Source organism: Manis pentadactyla, chromosome 2, assembly GCF_030020395.1.
Source record: "Manis pentadactyla isolate mManPen7 chromosome 2, mManPen7.hap1, whole genome shotgun sequence".
NCBI classification, from domain to species: Eukaryota; Metazoa; Chordata; class Mammalia; order Pholidota; family Manidae; genus Manis; species Manis pentadactyla.
In genome coordinates, this window is record NC_080020.1 from 174776042 (window position 1) to 174791130 (window position 15089).

The following is a 15089-nucleotide window of genomic DNA, read 5'->3' on the forward strand; positions in this document are numbered from 1 at the left end:
TATGGACTTTATTATGTTGAGGTACTTGTCCTCTATACCCATTTTGTTGAGAACTTTTATCATGAAAGGATGTTGAATTTTGTCAAATGCCTTTTCAGCATCTATGGAGATGATCATGTCATTTTTGTCTTTTTTGTTGATGTGGTGTATGATGTTGATGGATTTTCGAATATTGTACCATCTTTGCATACCTGGAATAAATTATGCTTGATCTTGATGGATGATCTTTTTGATATATATTTTTAAATTCAATTTGTGAATATTTTGTTGAGAATTTTTGCATCTATGTTCATCATGGATATTGGTCTGTAATTTTATTTTTTTGTGCTGTCTTCATCTGGTTTTGTTATTAGAATGATGCCTGCCTCATAGAATGAGTTTGGGAGTATTCCCTCCTCTTCTACTTTTTGGAAAACTTTAAGGATTTTGGGTATTAAGTCTTTTCTAAATGTTTGATAAAATTCATTGGTGAAGCCATGTGGTCCAGGGTTTGTTATTAGGTAGTGTTTTGATTATCAATTCAATTTCATTGCTGGTAATTGGTCTGTTCAGATTTTCTGTTTCTCTCTTGATCAGTCTTGGAAGGTTGCATTTTTCTAGAAAATTGTCCATTTCTTTTAGGTTATCCAATTTGTTAGCATATAATTTTTCATAGTATTCTCTAATAATTCTTTGTATTTCCATGGTGTTTGTAGTGATATTATCTTTCTCATTTCTGATTTTGTTTATGTGTGTAGACTCTCTTTTTTCTTGATCAGTCTGGCTAGGGGTTTATCTATTTTGTTTATTTTCTTGAAGAATAGCTCCTGGTTTCATTGATTTGTTGTGTTGTTTTATTCTTCTCAATTTTATTTAATTCTCCTCTCATCTTTATTATGTTCCTCCTCTACTGACTTTGGGCCTTTTTTGTTCTTCTTTTTCTAGTCTGATTAATTGTGAGTTTAGACTGTTCATTTGGGATTGTTCTTCTTTCATGAGGTAAGCCTGTATTGCAATATACTTTCCTCTTAGAGCACCCCACAGGTTTTGGGGTGTTGAGTTGTTGTTTTCATTTGTCTCCATATATTGCTTGATCTCTGTTTTTATTTGGTCATTGATCCATTTATTATTTAGGAGCATGTTGTTAAGCCTCCATGTGTTTGTGGGCTTTTTTGTTTTCTTTGCATAATTTATTTCTAGTTTAATACCTTTGTGGTCTGAAAAGTTGGCTTGCACAATTTCAATCTTTTTGAATTTACTGAGGCCCTTTTTGTGGCCTAGTATATGATCTATTCTTGAAAATGTTCTATGTGCACTTGAGAAGAATGTGTACCCTGCTGCTTTTGGGTTGAGACTTCTGAAGATGTATGTTAGATCCATCAGATCTAATGTGTTATTCAGAGTCTCTGTCTCCTTACTTATTTCCTGTCTGGCCGATCTGTCTTTTGGATTGAGTGGTTTGTTGAAGTCTCCTAAAATGAATGCATTGCATTCTGTTACGCCCTTTAATTCCTTTAGTATTTGTTTCTCATATTTAGGTGCTCCTATATTGGGTGCATAGATATTTATAATGGTTATATCCTCTTGTTGGCCTAATCCCTTTATCATTATGTAATGTCTTTCTTTGTCTCTTGTTATTTTCTTTGTTTTGAAATCTATTTTGTCTGATACAAATACTGCAACTCCTGCTTTTTTCTCCCTGTCAGTCGCATGAAATATCTTTTTCCATCCCTTTTCTTTTAGTCTGTGTATGTCGTTGGGTTTGAAGTGAGTCTCTTGTAGGCAGCATATAGATGGGTCTTGTGTTTTTATCCATTCTTGAAGTCTATGTCTTTTGATTGGTGCATTCAGTCTGTTTATGTTTAGTGTGATTATTGATAAATATGTAGTTATTGCCATTGCAAGCTTTAGATTCGTGGTTACCAAAGGTTCAAACACAGCTTCCTTATTATCTAACAGTCTAACTTAACTTACTTGTTATGTTATTTGAAGCACAATCTACAAGTTATTTTTTTTCTCCTTTCTCTTTCTTCCTTTTCCACTCTTTATATATTAGGTTTCATATCTGTACTCTTTGTCTAGCCCTTGACTGACTTTGTGGGTAACTGATTTGATTTTGCATTTGCTTAGTAATTAAATGTTGTACTTGCTTTACTGTCATTTTATTTTCTCTGTTGACAGTTATTTAGTCTTCTGGGTGCTTCTATCTATAGCAGTCCCTTTAGAAACACTGTAGAGATGGTTTGTAGGAGGTAAATCCTCTCAACTGTTTGCTTATCTGGAATTTGTTTAATCCCTGCTTCAAATCTAAATGATAATCTTGCCAGGTAGAGTATTTTTGGTTCAAGGCCATTCTGTTTCATTGCCTTAAATTTGTCATACCACTTGCTTCTGGTCTGTAAGGTTTCTGCTCAGAAGTCTGATGATAGCCTGATGGGTTTTCATCTGTAGATGATCTTTTTTCTCTCTCTGGCTGCTTTTAGCACTCTCTCCTTGTCCTTGATCTTTGCCATATTAATTATTATATGTCTTGGTTTTGTCTTCCTCGGGTCCCTTGTGTTGGGAGATGTCTGTACTGCCATGACCCGAGAGACTATTTGTTTTCACAGATTGGGAAAGTTCCAGCAATTATTTCCTCAAAGAGAATTTCTATCCCTTATTCCCTCTCTTTTTCTGGTTCCCCTATAATGCAAATATTTTTCTATTTGGATTGGTCACACAGTTCTTTTATTATTATTTCATTCTTAGAGATCCTTTTTTCTCTCTGTGCCTCAGCTTCTTTTTCTTTCCTGTCCTCTAATTTATCATCTCCTCTACCTCTTCTAATCTACTTTTAAATCCCTCCCTTGTATGTTTCATTTCAGATACTGTGTTTTTCAAAGTTTCTATCTCTTTCTTGAAGTCCTCCCTGAGATCTTGAATATTTTTCTGTAGCTCCATGAGCATGTTTATGACTTTTAATTTTGAAATCTTTATCAGGAAGATTGGTGATTTCAGTTTCACTTAGCCCTAGTTCTGGTGTCCATTTCTTGTTTGTATAAATTTTTTTTGCCATTTCATAATCCTTATGATTCCTATGAAATAATAACTTTGTGTAGAAGGCACCCTCTAGTTCCTAGAAGCCCCACTCTTTGGAGCTGCCTAGCACCTGGTTTTATGGCAGGCATCGTAGGCGCTCAGGGGTGGCATCTGTAGGGAGGAAAGAGCTCTTTCCTACTTCCCAGCTGCAGTGCCTGTTTCTATTGCCAGGATCAGTGAGCTGAGCATGCAGAGAAGGGGCTCTGCATTATACCCCTGTAGCTACTGTAGGTGGGTCCACCCTCCAGCTGGCTTGGTGTGATGGGGGGCAGCAGGCTGCACTTTTTGGTGTGGGGGGCCTCAGTGCTGCATTGCCAGCTAGGGGGATGGAGCACGTGAAGCTCCCATACTGCTGGGCTGAGTGTGCCAGGACGGTTTTGTTATCTTGCTCCTTCTCCTGAGCAGCATGTTCTGTGTAATCTTTGCTCCTTTAGCATCCCTCTCACTGTTGGTAAGTCTTTCAAAGTGCCTGCCTTTCTTTTGTCCTGGAGAGGCCAGTTGTGTGTATCTCTTTTCCACAAGTGGCTGGAATCTCAGTCTGTCCATGTAGTCTGCCTGTCTTTGCTTTCCAACCCCACTATCTCCAGACCACCATGTAATTTGGGGTGCGTGCTCCTGGAGCAAATCTCCAGGGCTGGGTGTTTTGCAGTCCTGGGCTTCTACTCCCTCCCAGCTTTGTTTCTCTTCCTCCCTTCTGTGAGCTGGGATATGAGGAGGGCTTGGGTCCTACCACATCGGGGCTTTGCTACTTCACCCTTTTCTGTGAGGTCTTCTCTGTTCCCCATATGTAGGCAGTCTGTTCTGCAGTCTTTGGGTTACTCTTTCAGGATTAGTTGTATTTGGTGTATTTTCATGTTATATGTGGTTTTGGATGGCGGTTTCTGCCTCACTTCTCACTCTGCCATCTTTTTCCCCTCATCCGCATGTACTTTTGTAGTTATATTTCAATAAAAGCATGCATAGCAAAAAAGTGTTCTAAAAAAGATTTCCTTTGTTTCTTGAAAGGTGACTGAGAAAACAAAGTGAAACAAGGGGATAAGTCTTAGAATCAGGTTTTTAGCATCTTTGCATCCCTCCTCTGCTCCTCCTTTCATCCACATCCTGGTCATATACTCCCAGTTTTCTTTTGACCATGCTTTTTCCTTCCAACTTCCTAAAATTTTTCATGACAAATTAGGTAGACAGTGTTTTCCTTTGTTTATTTATTTTTGTTATGTTTTTATTTTTTTAATTGACTAGAGGTCCACCATCTCATAGAAGGCTCTACTGATGTCATCCTGTAATACTGCATATATTGCCTAGGATATTTTGAATATCACCCTTTGGCTTCATTTTTTTTAGCTGTTAGGGAATATTTGTCTAGAATGTGGATTTATGCATCCTTTTAATGCATTAATTTATGCAGATTCTCTAATTAAATTTACAAATATTATTTGAATATGAATGAAATTCTTCCTAAGACAGAATTCAGTTCTGGGAAATCCACTTGGGGAGGATATGTGATTTTAAGGTGATTTAGATGTAAAGGTCAATTAAGTTTTTGTCACAGGATTTCTGCAGCAAATGGAAGCTAAAATTATAGGCATAGGCCCCAGAAAAGAGAAACATATGGGAAGATCCAGAACTCTATCCTGCAATTGTAACTTATTGAATGTCCATCTAAAGCAAATAGGAGGCTTAGTGCTCTGGAATGATGTAACCTCACCTATAGCATGTGTTATTAAGGAAAAAAGGTCAAGACAGCTTCCTTGATCAATAAAGAAAGGGAACTTAGAGTGGCAATCCAAAAAATCAATTTTCAGGGGGCAGGCAGAAGTTAGACAAGGCTCTGTAATAAAGGAAATATCTACAGGAACAGGCAGGGTAGCAGTTTAAGGAAGTAGAGACACAGGTGTGCAGAAAGAAGGAGCAATTTACAGGGTAGCTTAATGTTCTCTCCGGGTATTTCTTGCCTTGCCAGATCAGTTTCTGCATTTGAACTTGTCTCTGTTCCACAGTGAAATAGTTCATTAACTAAATTGAGAAAGATAAAATTTGTCACACAAAAGTGTAAGCAATGGAGTATTACTCAGGGAGCAAAGCAAAAAAAAAAAAAAAAGGTGGTGTGAGAGGACTGCTGTCTTTCAGAGAAAGATGTTGTTCCCTCTGCATATTTCTGACTTTGAAACTTGATAAGATTGTCCAGAGAAAGAGACATTTGGCTTTGGCCACTTGGTCATTTAGATAAGCTCTTTGATCATCTGAAACTCAGGATCTAATTCCAGTAGGTTAATAGATAGCTGTGGTTGGATCCATTTTAAATATCTGCTGTGAGTTCAGCATTGTTTTGATGCCTCCTTAGATGGGGAAGGGAGAAAAAATCTCTTAGTATCCTTTTGGATTTGTGTGATTTCTATCTTTTGTCCTCTTTTTATCCCTTTAAGTCACAGATCAGCAGAAAGACTGAGCTGTTACCACAAGGATCTATACTGGGAGACAGGATCAAATGATTGTTAAATGTTTGGAGTCTGACAGGACTGAATTCACAACCTAACTCCCCTACTTACATGATATATTTGAAGAGTTGAACATCTCTGTCCTTACTTATAAATTGAGGGTTAAATATCTCATAGTGTTCTTTTAAGAATTATGTGAGAAAATATTTTCAAAATGTTTGGCACATAGACAATGCTCAGTAAATGGAAGTAGTCGTTCTAGCAATGATGGTCAAGATAGGAATGGTGTTGGTGATGGTGATGGCTTTCTCTAAACTCTTTAGCACTACTCACTTACATTTAGTACTATGACATAGACTTAATATTGTGTATTGAAGTATATAGAAATGGAAAGTAATGAATACTGAGCATTTATATTCTTTTGAAGGAGTTTGTGAGATTTCTACACATTTGTCTTAATTATGTTTGTGTCTTTGTGTAAGAAACAATGGATGATATCTCCCTTTTTATAGGACAGAATTAGAAAACTCTGTGGCATAACGTTAGGTATCAATGAATACCTACTTTTCAGTCTTGAACTACGTTTTATTTAGATATACCAAAGGAAAAAGTCCGGAGTTTCTTTCCTTGCAATCCATGTACTTTTCAAGGAAATATACAGACATGAAAGGACAGTGCCATATTTAATCCAGTTCAAAATATTATGGTAAAAGTAAGTATGGCAGCAAATAGAGACTAGGAGGCACAGGGGATAATTTGAATTAGAAAATAGGAATCTGAGTATAATTTTGAAGTAAGTTCACTAGGTTACTACAGAGCTATAATATAGGGTCATATATTATGTATATATTCATACCAAAGATTTACAAAATACAAGTGACTGGAAGTGAAGAGCTTAGAGAAAGCATCACCATTATCAATACCAGTACTGTCTCTGCCACTGTTACCCAAGCAGCTGCTTCCGTGTATAGAAAGGTAAAAATCAAAAAAATATTTTCATGGGCCATGCCTCAAGCTCAGTAATGGTTCTCACTATGGTCATAAGTCTGACTTTGAATTAACATCATGAATTTTCTCAGCAATTTACTCTTTTCCCCTTCCCAAAACTTAAAAAAAAAAAGTATTGCAATATTGCAACTGGATTGAGAAATAATATGAAGTATTTAACTAGTTGTCTTTGGTATGAAGTATTAGTAATTGACTTCCAGTTCGTTTCACTGATAGTTGACTGTCTTGGAGAACATAAACATTGTAGCTTCATTGAGAGGCAGCATGATGATGCCCGTAGAGCTAGAGCTAGGTGTAAGACCTTGTGATTCAAATCTCACTGCATCTCAGGTTCCTTGTACATTCAGAATATGATGATAATGCTTAGCTCATTTTTTATCTTGTCTGGCATTCCATCTCTATTCTATTGCAGTATCTGTATACCAGCACTATCATAACTTCATAAGGTGTAGCCTAGATGTCATTATGGTGATTTGAAACTATTTCTGGAAGTATCCGAAGGCAGTTTTATTGGAATTTTGGTCAGTTTAGGTTTTCTTAAGTTCAAAATTCTTACCCAGTCCTACAAATTTTGGCTGTTTGTTCCCAGAGTCTGCTTCATAAAAAGATTACTTAATGAAAAGAGTGAAATCACCAATTTAAAAAATATGTTTAATTTTAATTTAATTTTAATTCAAGTATGGTTGGCATACAATATTATATTAGTTTCCAGTACACAACATATAATTACCACAGTAAGTATAGTTACCATCTGTCACAATACAAAGTTATAGCATTATTGACTATATTCCCTGTGTTGTACTTTTTTTCCCCATGATTATTTTATAACAGAAAGTTTGTACTTCTCAATCCCCTTCACCTGTTTTGCCCCTCCATTTATCCCCTCCCCTCTGACAGCCATCAGATTGTTTTCTGTATTTATGAGTCTATTTCTGTTCCTTTTTTGTTTGTTCATTTGTTTTATTTTTTAGATTTCACATATACATGAAATCATATGATATTTGCCTTTTTCTGTCTGACTTATTTCACACAGCAAAATACCTTGTAGTTCAATCCATGTTGTCACAAATGGCAAGATTTCATTCTTTTTTTTACAGCTGAGTAATATTCCATTGTATTTATGTGCCATATCTTCTTTATCAATTTATTTATTGATGGATGCTTCCATTGCTTCCATATCTTGGCTATTTAAAAAATGCTGCAGTGAACATAAAGGCACATATATCTTTTTGAATTAGTGGTTTGTTTTCTTTGGGTAAATGCCCGGAAATGGAATTACTAGGTCACATGGTATTTCTATTTATAAATTTTTGAGGAACTTCCATACTGCTTTCCATAGGGGCTACACAAATTCACATTCCTACCAACAGTGAATGAGGGTTCCCTTTTCTCTACATGCACTTCAACATTTTTTATTTGTTGTTTTTTGTAAATTAGCCATTCTGATTGTTGTGAGGTGACATCACACTATGGTTTTGATTTGCACTTTTCTGATTATTAGTGATGTTAAACATCTTTTTCATGCATCTGTTGGTCATTTGCATGTCTTTTTTGGAAAAATGTCTATTTAGGTCTTTTGTCCATATTCTAATTGGATTGTTTTCTGGTATTGACTTGTGTGAGTTCTTTATATATTTTAGGTGTTAAACCCTTTTTGGTCATATGATTTGCAAATATCTTCTCCCATTCACTAGGATGTCTTCATTTTGTTGATGGTTTCCTTTGCTATGCAAAAGCATTTGAGTTTGATGGAGTCCCAATTGTTTATTTTTGCTTTTCTTTCCATTGCCTGAGGAGACAAATCCAGAAAAATATTGCTAAGACTAATGTCCAACATATTACTGCCTATGTTTTCTCTTAGGAGCTTTATGGTTTCAGGTCTTACATTTAGGTCTTTGGTGCATTTTGAGTTTATTTTTATATATGATGTAAGAAAGTGGTTCAGTTTCATTCTTTTGGATGTACCTCTCTAGTTTTCCCAGCACCATTTATTGAAGATACTGTCTTACTCATTTATATTCTTGCCTTCTTTGTTGTAGATTAATTGACCATATAAGCATGGTTTTATTTCTGGGCTCTCTATTCTGTTCCATTGATTGATGTATCTATTTTTGTGCCAGTACCATACTGTTTTAATTACTATAGCTTTGTAGTATAGTTCAAAACCTGAGATTTTGATACCTCCAGCTTTGTTCTTTCTCAAGATTGCTTTGGCTATTTGGAGTCTTTTGTGGTTTCATACAAATTTTGGATATTCATTGTAGTTCTGTGAAAAATGCCAACAGTATTTCAATAGGGATTGCATTGAATCTGTAGACTGCTTTGGGTAGTGTGGACATTTTAACAATATTCTTCCAATCCATGAGCATGGTATATCTTTACATTTATTGTGTTGTTTTCAGTTTCTTTCACTATGTCTTACTGTTTTTCAGGTACAGGTCTTTCACCTGCTTGATTAAATTTATTCCTAGGTATTTTATTCTTTTAGGTGTAATCATAAGTAACTGTAAAAAGAATTGTTTCCTTAATTTCTTTTTCTGCTATTTCATTGTTAGTGTATAGATATGGCAACATATTTCTGTATATTAACTTCATATCCTGAAACTTTCCTGAACTCATTTATTATCTCTAATAGTTTTTTGGTAGAGTCTTTTAGGGTTTTCTATATACAGTATCATTCCATCTGCAAAGAGTGACAGTTTTACTTCTTTTTTTTTTTTTTTTTTTTTTTTTTAGGAAAGCAAGGAACAGGCTTTTATTTAGAAGTAAAGTGAAATGACAGAGCTCCTGGCTCACACCAGGAGGGGACAAGAGAGTCCCCAGTTTTACTTCCTTCTTACCAAATCGGATGCTTTATTTCTTTTTCTTGTCTGATTGCTGTGGCTATGACTTCCAGTACTATACTGAGTACAAATGGTAAGAATGGACATCCTTGTCTTGTTTCTGATGTTAGAGGAAAAGCTGTCAATTTTCATTATTGATTATGATGTTAGCTGTGGGCTTGTCATCTATGGCCTTTATTATGTTAGGTATGTTCCCTCTAAACCCATTTTGTTGAGAGTTTTTATCATAAGTAGATGTTAAATTTTGTCAAATGCTTTCTGCATTTATCTAGGTGATTATATGATTTTTGGCCTTCATTTTGTTAATGTGGTGTATCATACTGATTGATTAGGAATATTGAATCATCATTGTATCCTGGAATAACTCCCACTTGACTATAGTGAATGATCCTTTTAATGTATTGCTGAATGAAACCACTAGTTTTTATTGTTTAGTGTGTTGGTTATTACTGCCTGAGTCTGTGTTTATCCTTCCTTAGAAAACTTACGTACACCATGGTAGTAATGGAAACTGGAAGTAAAAATGAGAAAGGATAGTGTACTGTGAATAGCAAAGCTCCAAAATGCTTTCTAGATTTAGAAAAATATTTAACAATGAAATCATACATTTCTGCAATTAATTCTTTGTTTGGAAATAAAAAACTAACTTGAGGAGAGATGAAAAGTGACGGAGGGCAGTTAAGTAACTCAGTGTGTTAGAGTACTATAACATGATCATGTATAAGTGCATTTGGCTCTACTGATTGATATGTATTGATATAGATTTGAAAGCTAACTCTTATGTTTCGTGTAAATGTTAAAGTTAATAAACTATTTAATACTTTGAAATGCATAATGAGTCAGAAGTGTCAACTTACCTTACCCCAAATTACACAGCAAATAAGTAGTGGAGATAAAAATTAAAACTTGGGACTTTCTGACTCTGAGCAATCTTCAGTTTACTATGCAAGCCTTCTTCTCCTGGCAATATTACAGACACTGAAGCAAGCCTTGTGAATGCTGTCTTCTCAGTCTCCAGATTAGTTGGGGCTTTATTTTCACAACACATTTGATTGTTACAGCATCTCCATGTTCAGCTTGTTGGGTCCTCTAAGTATCTATCATGGCCTAGTTAGTTATCCTGGGCCACAAGTTAAAAAGTATGCCCCAGCAGATACCCAGTATTTGAAGATTTGTTTCCTGAACTACCACTGTTTTACCTGTTTGGGCCTAGTCTATGTCTCAGATGACCTGTTAATCCTGTTACTATTTTGATCTGTTTTTTGCCCAACCATCCCAGTGTAAGATAATGTAAGATTTACTGCCTCTTTGTAGGTGATGGTTTAGTAGAAAGGTATAGAATTAGGACTGGGCAGAAATAATAGCTGTATGAGTTTGTCTGAATTTTCTTAACCTCACAGTCTTAGTTTATTCATCTAAAAGAAAGGAATAATACCATCTTTTATGGTTGATTCAGAGAATTATATAAAATAGTAAGATGTCAGCTGCCTAAACATAGCACATCTTCGGCATATACTTGTGCCTAAGAGATGACAGTTTCTTTCCCTTTTCTCTGGCTTCTGATCTGTAGAGCTATCTTTGGGCATCTTCTTTAGTCTTATTCTCATTCCTTCACTCCACTCCCACTCTCACTTTTGAAAAGCCAGAGGGCTTCTCACAACTTTGATCTGTTCCCTTCTGACTGCTCACATAGGGCATAGCCTGAAACTGTTATATCTCCTGGGCAGTGCCTATTCAAGGTCTCCAGTGGCTTTAATAGAAAGCAAGCCATTTAATGTGGGTTTCTTTTATAATGTGACTTTTCTCTTAGGATTCTTTATGCTTCTGTTGCCTTTATCCCACTTGGTGTCTATAATATTACTTAAGTGTTTGTTTTTGTTGTCTTAAATAAATCAAAATCTGGCATTTTCATGAATTCTTACTAGACCTACATTACTCTATGACCTGTTCTCTTTATAATAGAAAAGAAAAGAAAGACAGACCTAAGTCTACAACAGTCAAAGAATGGAAAAATAAATTGTGGTATACTCCTAAAGTTGGATATTGTGGAATAATTAAAGGAATAAACTAGAGCCACATTCATTGCATTTAAAAAAATTCACATTCATTGAACCAAAAAAAAACAAGTTGAGAAGACATACTTTATGATATTATAGAAAGTTTCAAAATACATAAAATAATACAATATATTGTTTCTTGTTACATACTTGTCATAATAATTCTTTAAACATTCAACTTCTATGCCTGTATACAACACTATATACAACACAGTGGTTCAACAGTTGCACATATTATTGAATCCTCATCCCAACTAGTGCAGTTAGATACTATCTATCAACATAGAAAGTCATTACAGAACCCTTGACTATATTCTCCATGCTGCATTTCCATCCTGTGAGCAACTTATACTATGAGGTTTTTGTGCCTCTTCATCCCCTTCATCTACTCTACCCACCCACCCCAAACCCTCCCCCGTGGTAACCACCAGTCACTTCTTAGTGTCTGTGAGTCTACTGCTGTTTTGTTCATTTGTTTTGTTTTGTTTTCACACATATAAATGAAATGAGATGGTATTCGTCTTTCTCCACCTGGCTATTTCACTTAGCATAATACCCTCTAAGTCCATCCAGGTTGTTGCATATGGTGGAATTTTTTTATGGCTGAATAATATTCCATTGTGTATATGTACCATGTCTTCTTTATCCATTCATCTATTGATGGATGCTTTGGCTGCTTCTATATCTTGGCTATTGTAAACAATGTGGCAATAAACTTAGGGTTGCATGTATTTTTTCAAACCAGAGATTTTGTTTTCTTTGGGTAAGTTCTTCAAAGTGCAGTTACTAGATCATGTGCTATTTCTATTTTAAGTCTTTGAGTAACATCTATACTGCTTTCCACAGTGGCTTCCCCAATTTACATTCCCACCAACAGTATAGGAGGGTTCCATTTTCTCCATATCTTTGCCAACACTTGTTATTTCTGTCTTTTGGATAGTGACCATTCTGATTGGTGTGAAGTAATATCTCATTATGGTTTTGATTTGCATTTCCATGATGTAGAGCATGTTTTCATATGCCTGTTTGCCATCTGTATTTCTTCTTTGGAAAAATGTTTGTTCAGGTCCTCTGCCCATTTTCTAAATGGGTAATTTGTTTTTTGGTGTTGAGACCTATGAGTTCTTTATATATTTTGGATGTTAGTCCCTTATTGGATAGATCACTTATGAATATATTCTCCTATACTGTAGGTTGCCTTTTTAGTCTATTGATGGTGTCCTTTGTGTACAGAAGCTTTTTAGTTTGATGTAGTCCTACTTGTTCATTTTTTATTTTCTTTTCCTTATGCATCCGGTATCATCTGTTAACTGACAGTATATGCAAGAGTTTATTTCTGGGCTCTCTATTCTGTTCCATTGACCTATGGGTCTGTTTTTATGCCAGTACTATACTGTTTTCATTACTGTAGCTTTGTAGTATAGCTTGAAGTCAGGGAATGTAATACCACCCACCTTGTTCTTCTTTCTCAAGATTGCTTTGGCTATTCGGGGTCTTTTGTGATTCCATATGAATTTTAGGATTATCTTCCCAAGTTCATTGAAAAATGCCTTGGTATTTTGAGAGGGATTGCATTGAATCTATAAATTTCTTTGTGCAGAATGGCCATTTTGGTGAACTCAGACTTTTCAAAACATGTATCATCCTATTTTTCAGAACAGATGATAAATAACAGGAATTAATGGATATATATCTGAAAAAAGTGGATATATATGCTATAGTATATAACTTAGACCTTGGATGAGATGTAGTTCACTAGATATAAAGTGAATTCTTTAAAAAATAGTAAAATACTGATTTTAATACCAATACTTTTAAAAGTAACTTAGAGTAATTATGCACATAAATTTCAGTGTTCATTTTTAAAGAAAACAAAATTCATCCTTTCAGTTACTTTTTTCAGGAAACATTTGTTTTAAATCATTCTTTTCACTTCATAGGTATTAAGTCATAAAGCTTAAACATTTTGGTTCCTAGAAAACATAGGGATTGCCATTTACATTTCATTTTTAAGAAGTATGGTAGTTTTAGAGGGAACTTCTTGAAACTTACTCTCTGTGGAAAAATTCCTTCTCAGTTTAATTAACATTTTAAATATTTATGTATTGTTGATTAAGGAAAAAATCTTTCTTGAATAAATATCTGGTATTTATGAATTTTAGCTTACTGTTAGAGCTACATGACTTGATGGTGATGGAGCTAATATTTAGGATGACTGCCATCAGGTGCTATTAATTCCAAGATTATTTGAATGCAAGGGTACCATGATGAAGAAAACCTTAAATTCCTTATTGAAAAGTAAATGACTTTAATTTTGTTGCAATTTCATTTTAATCCATTAATGTTATGGTTTTCACTCTTGTATTTCAGGGAAAGGTGGCCCAGACAGCATGTATGTCAGCTTGCAAGCATTTAGCCACATCCTTGATGCAACTTTTGCTGGAAGCTGAAGTAAGACAGCTCACTTTGGGAGCCTTACAGCAGTTCAACTTGGATGTCAGAGAATGTGAACGTAAGACAGTGAACCATCACTTTTGCTTGTTTGTTTTTCCTGCATATTTACTTTTGTGAAAAAAATGTTTAGGTTTATGGGGTCATTGTTCCTGATGGAGTCAAAGAATACCTAGATGACAGAGATATCCTATAGGATATCTAGATAGAGAGTCTATCAGCGAGCTAATTTGAGCACCCAAAAGTGCCTAGGCCCATATGTAGGACTGAGAAGATCCCTGTTCACAAGGAAGTTTGCAGTCTAGAGGGATGCCAATGAAAACCTGATTAGTCCTAAAACTTCAAAAGAATGCAGTTCCCAGTCATCTCCTATTTATATTTTAAGACTATTCTTTTTTTTTTTTTTTTTGAGAGGGCATCTCTCATATTTATTGATCATATGGTTAAGACTATTCTTACCTCTTATCTGTAAGTTTTCTTAATCTAATGAAAAAAAGTTTGCATTTATCAGTCAAAAATGCTTTCTGTTACAGGTAGAAACAAAATACCTTTGATAATAGTTTAAACAAATAGGTTCTTTCCATTTAGATGCAGTAAGTTGCTGTGGCAGTGTAGTTTCTCAGTACTATCATCAAGGACGCAGGGTCATTTTTTTCCTCTCCTCTGCCGTACTTAGAGTGTGGACTTTTCCTCCTTATACATATTATAGTCACATGACAGTCATATACAAGACAGAAAAGGGGGCCCGTGTCACCTGTTCCTTTTATTAAGAAAATAAAAATCTTTTTAGGCACCCTCCTAACCAACTTCTCTTTATGCCTCACCGATCAGAATACAATTGTTTGGTCACCTTCAGCTGCAAGGGAGGCTAGGAGATAAAGTATCTGCCAAAGTGAAAGAGGAGCATCATTGCTGACATAGTTTATTCATTAAGAATCATCCACTTGGAGTTGAACACAAAATTAGACTTTGGTTAGAAAGGAAGATAGGAGGAATGTAGAATACTGTGATATTCATTGTGCTGTCAGTGAGAAATGAAAAATGACAAAAATGGTCTGATACCTGGAAGGTTTTTTTCTGGTTCTAAGAAAATTAGCAGAAATTTCCATGAGTCTGCTAATGTTTCTTCCCCACCTTTTAATTTTTACTACTTATTGGTTTCCATTGCTTGACTTTTTGATGGCTGGAAAGTAAGGTTTTATCGGCTATACTATTTTTATTAATTAATTAATAGAGAT

The 15089-nt window shown here is 35.2% G+C and overlaps 1 protein-coding gene across 5 annotated transcripts in view; it reads left to right on the forward strand.

The window, feature by feature from the left end:
* Nucleotides 1-15089, forward strand: part of EXOC6B (exocyst complex component 6B) — a 649953-nt gene that overhangs the window by 445550 nt on the left and 189314 nt on the right. For all 5 annotated transcript variants that reach the window (XM_036908371.2, XM_057497096.1, XM_057497097.1 and 2 more), the window contains one exon: nt 13771-13912. In XM_036908371.2, coding sequence (XP_036764266.2) covers nt 13771-13912 — 142 coding nt within the window. The remainder of the gene's footprint in view (nt 1-13770; nt 13913-15089) is intronic.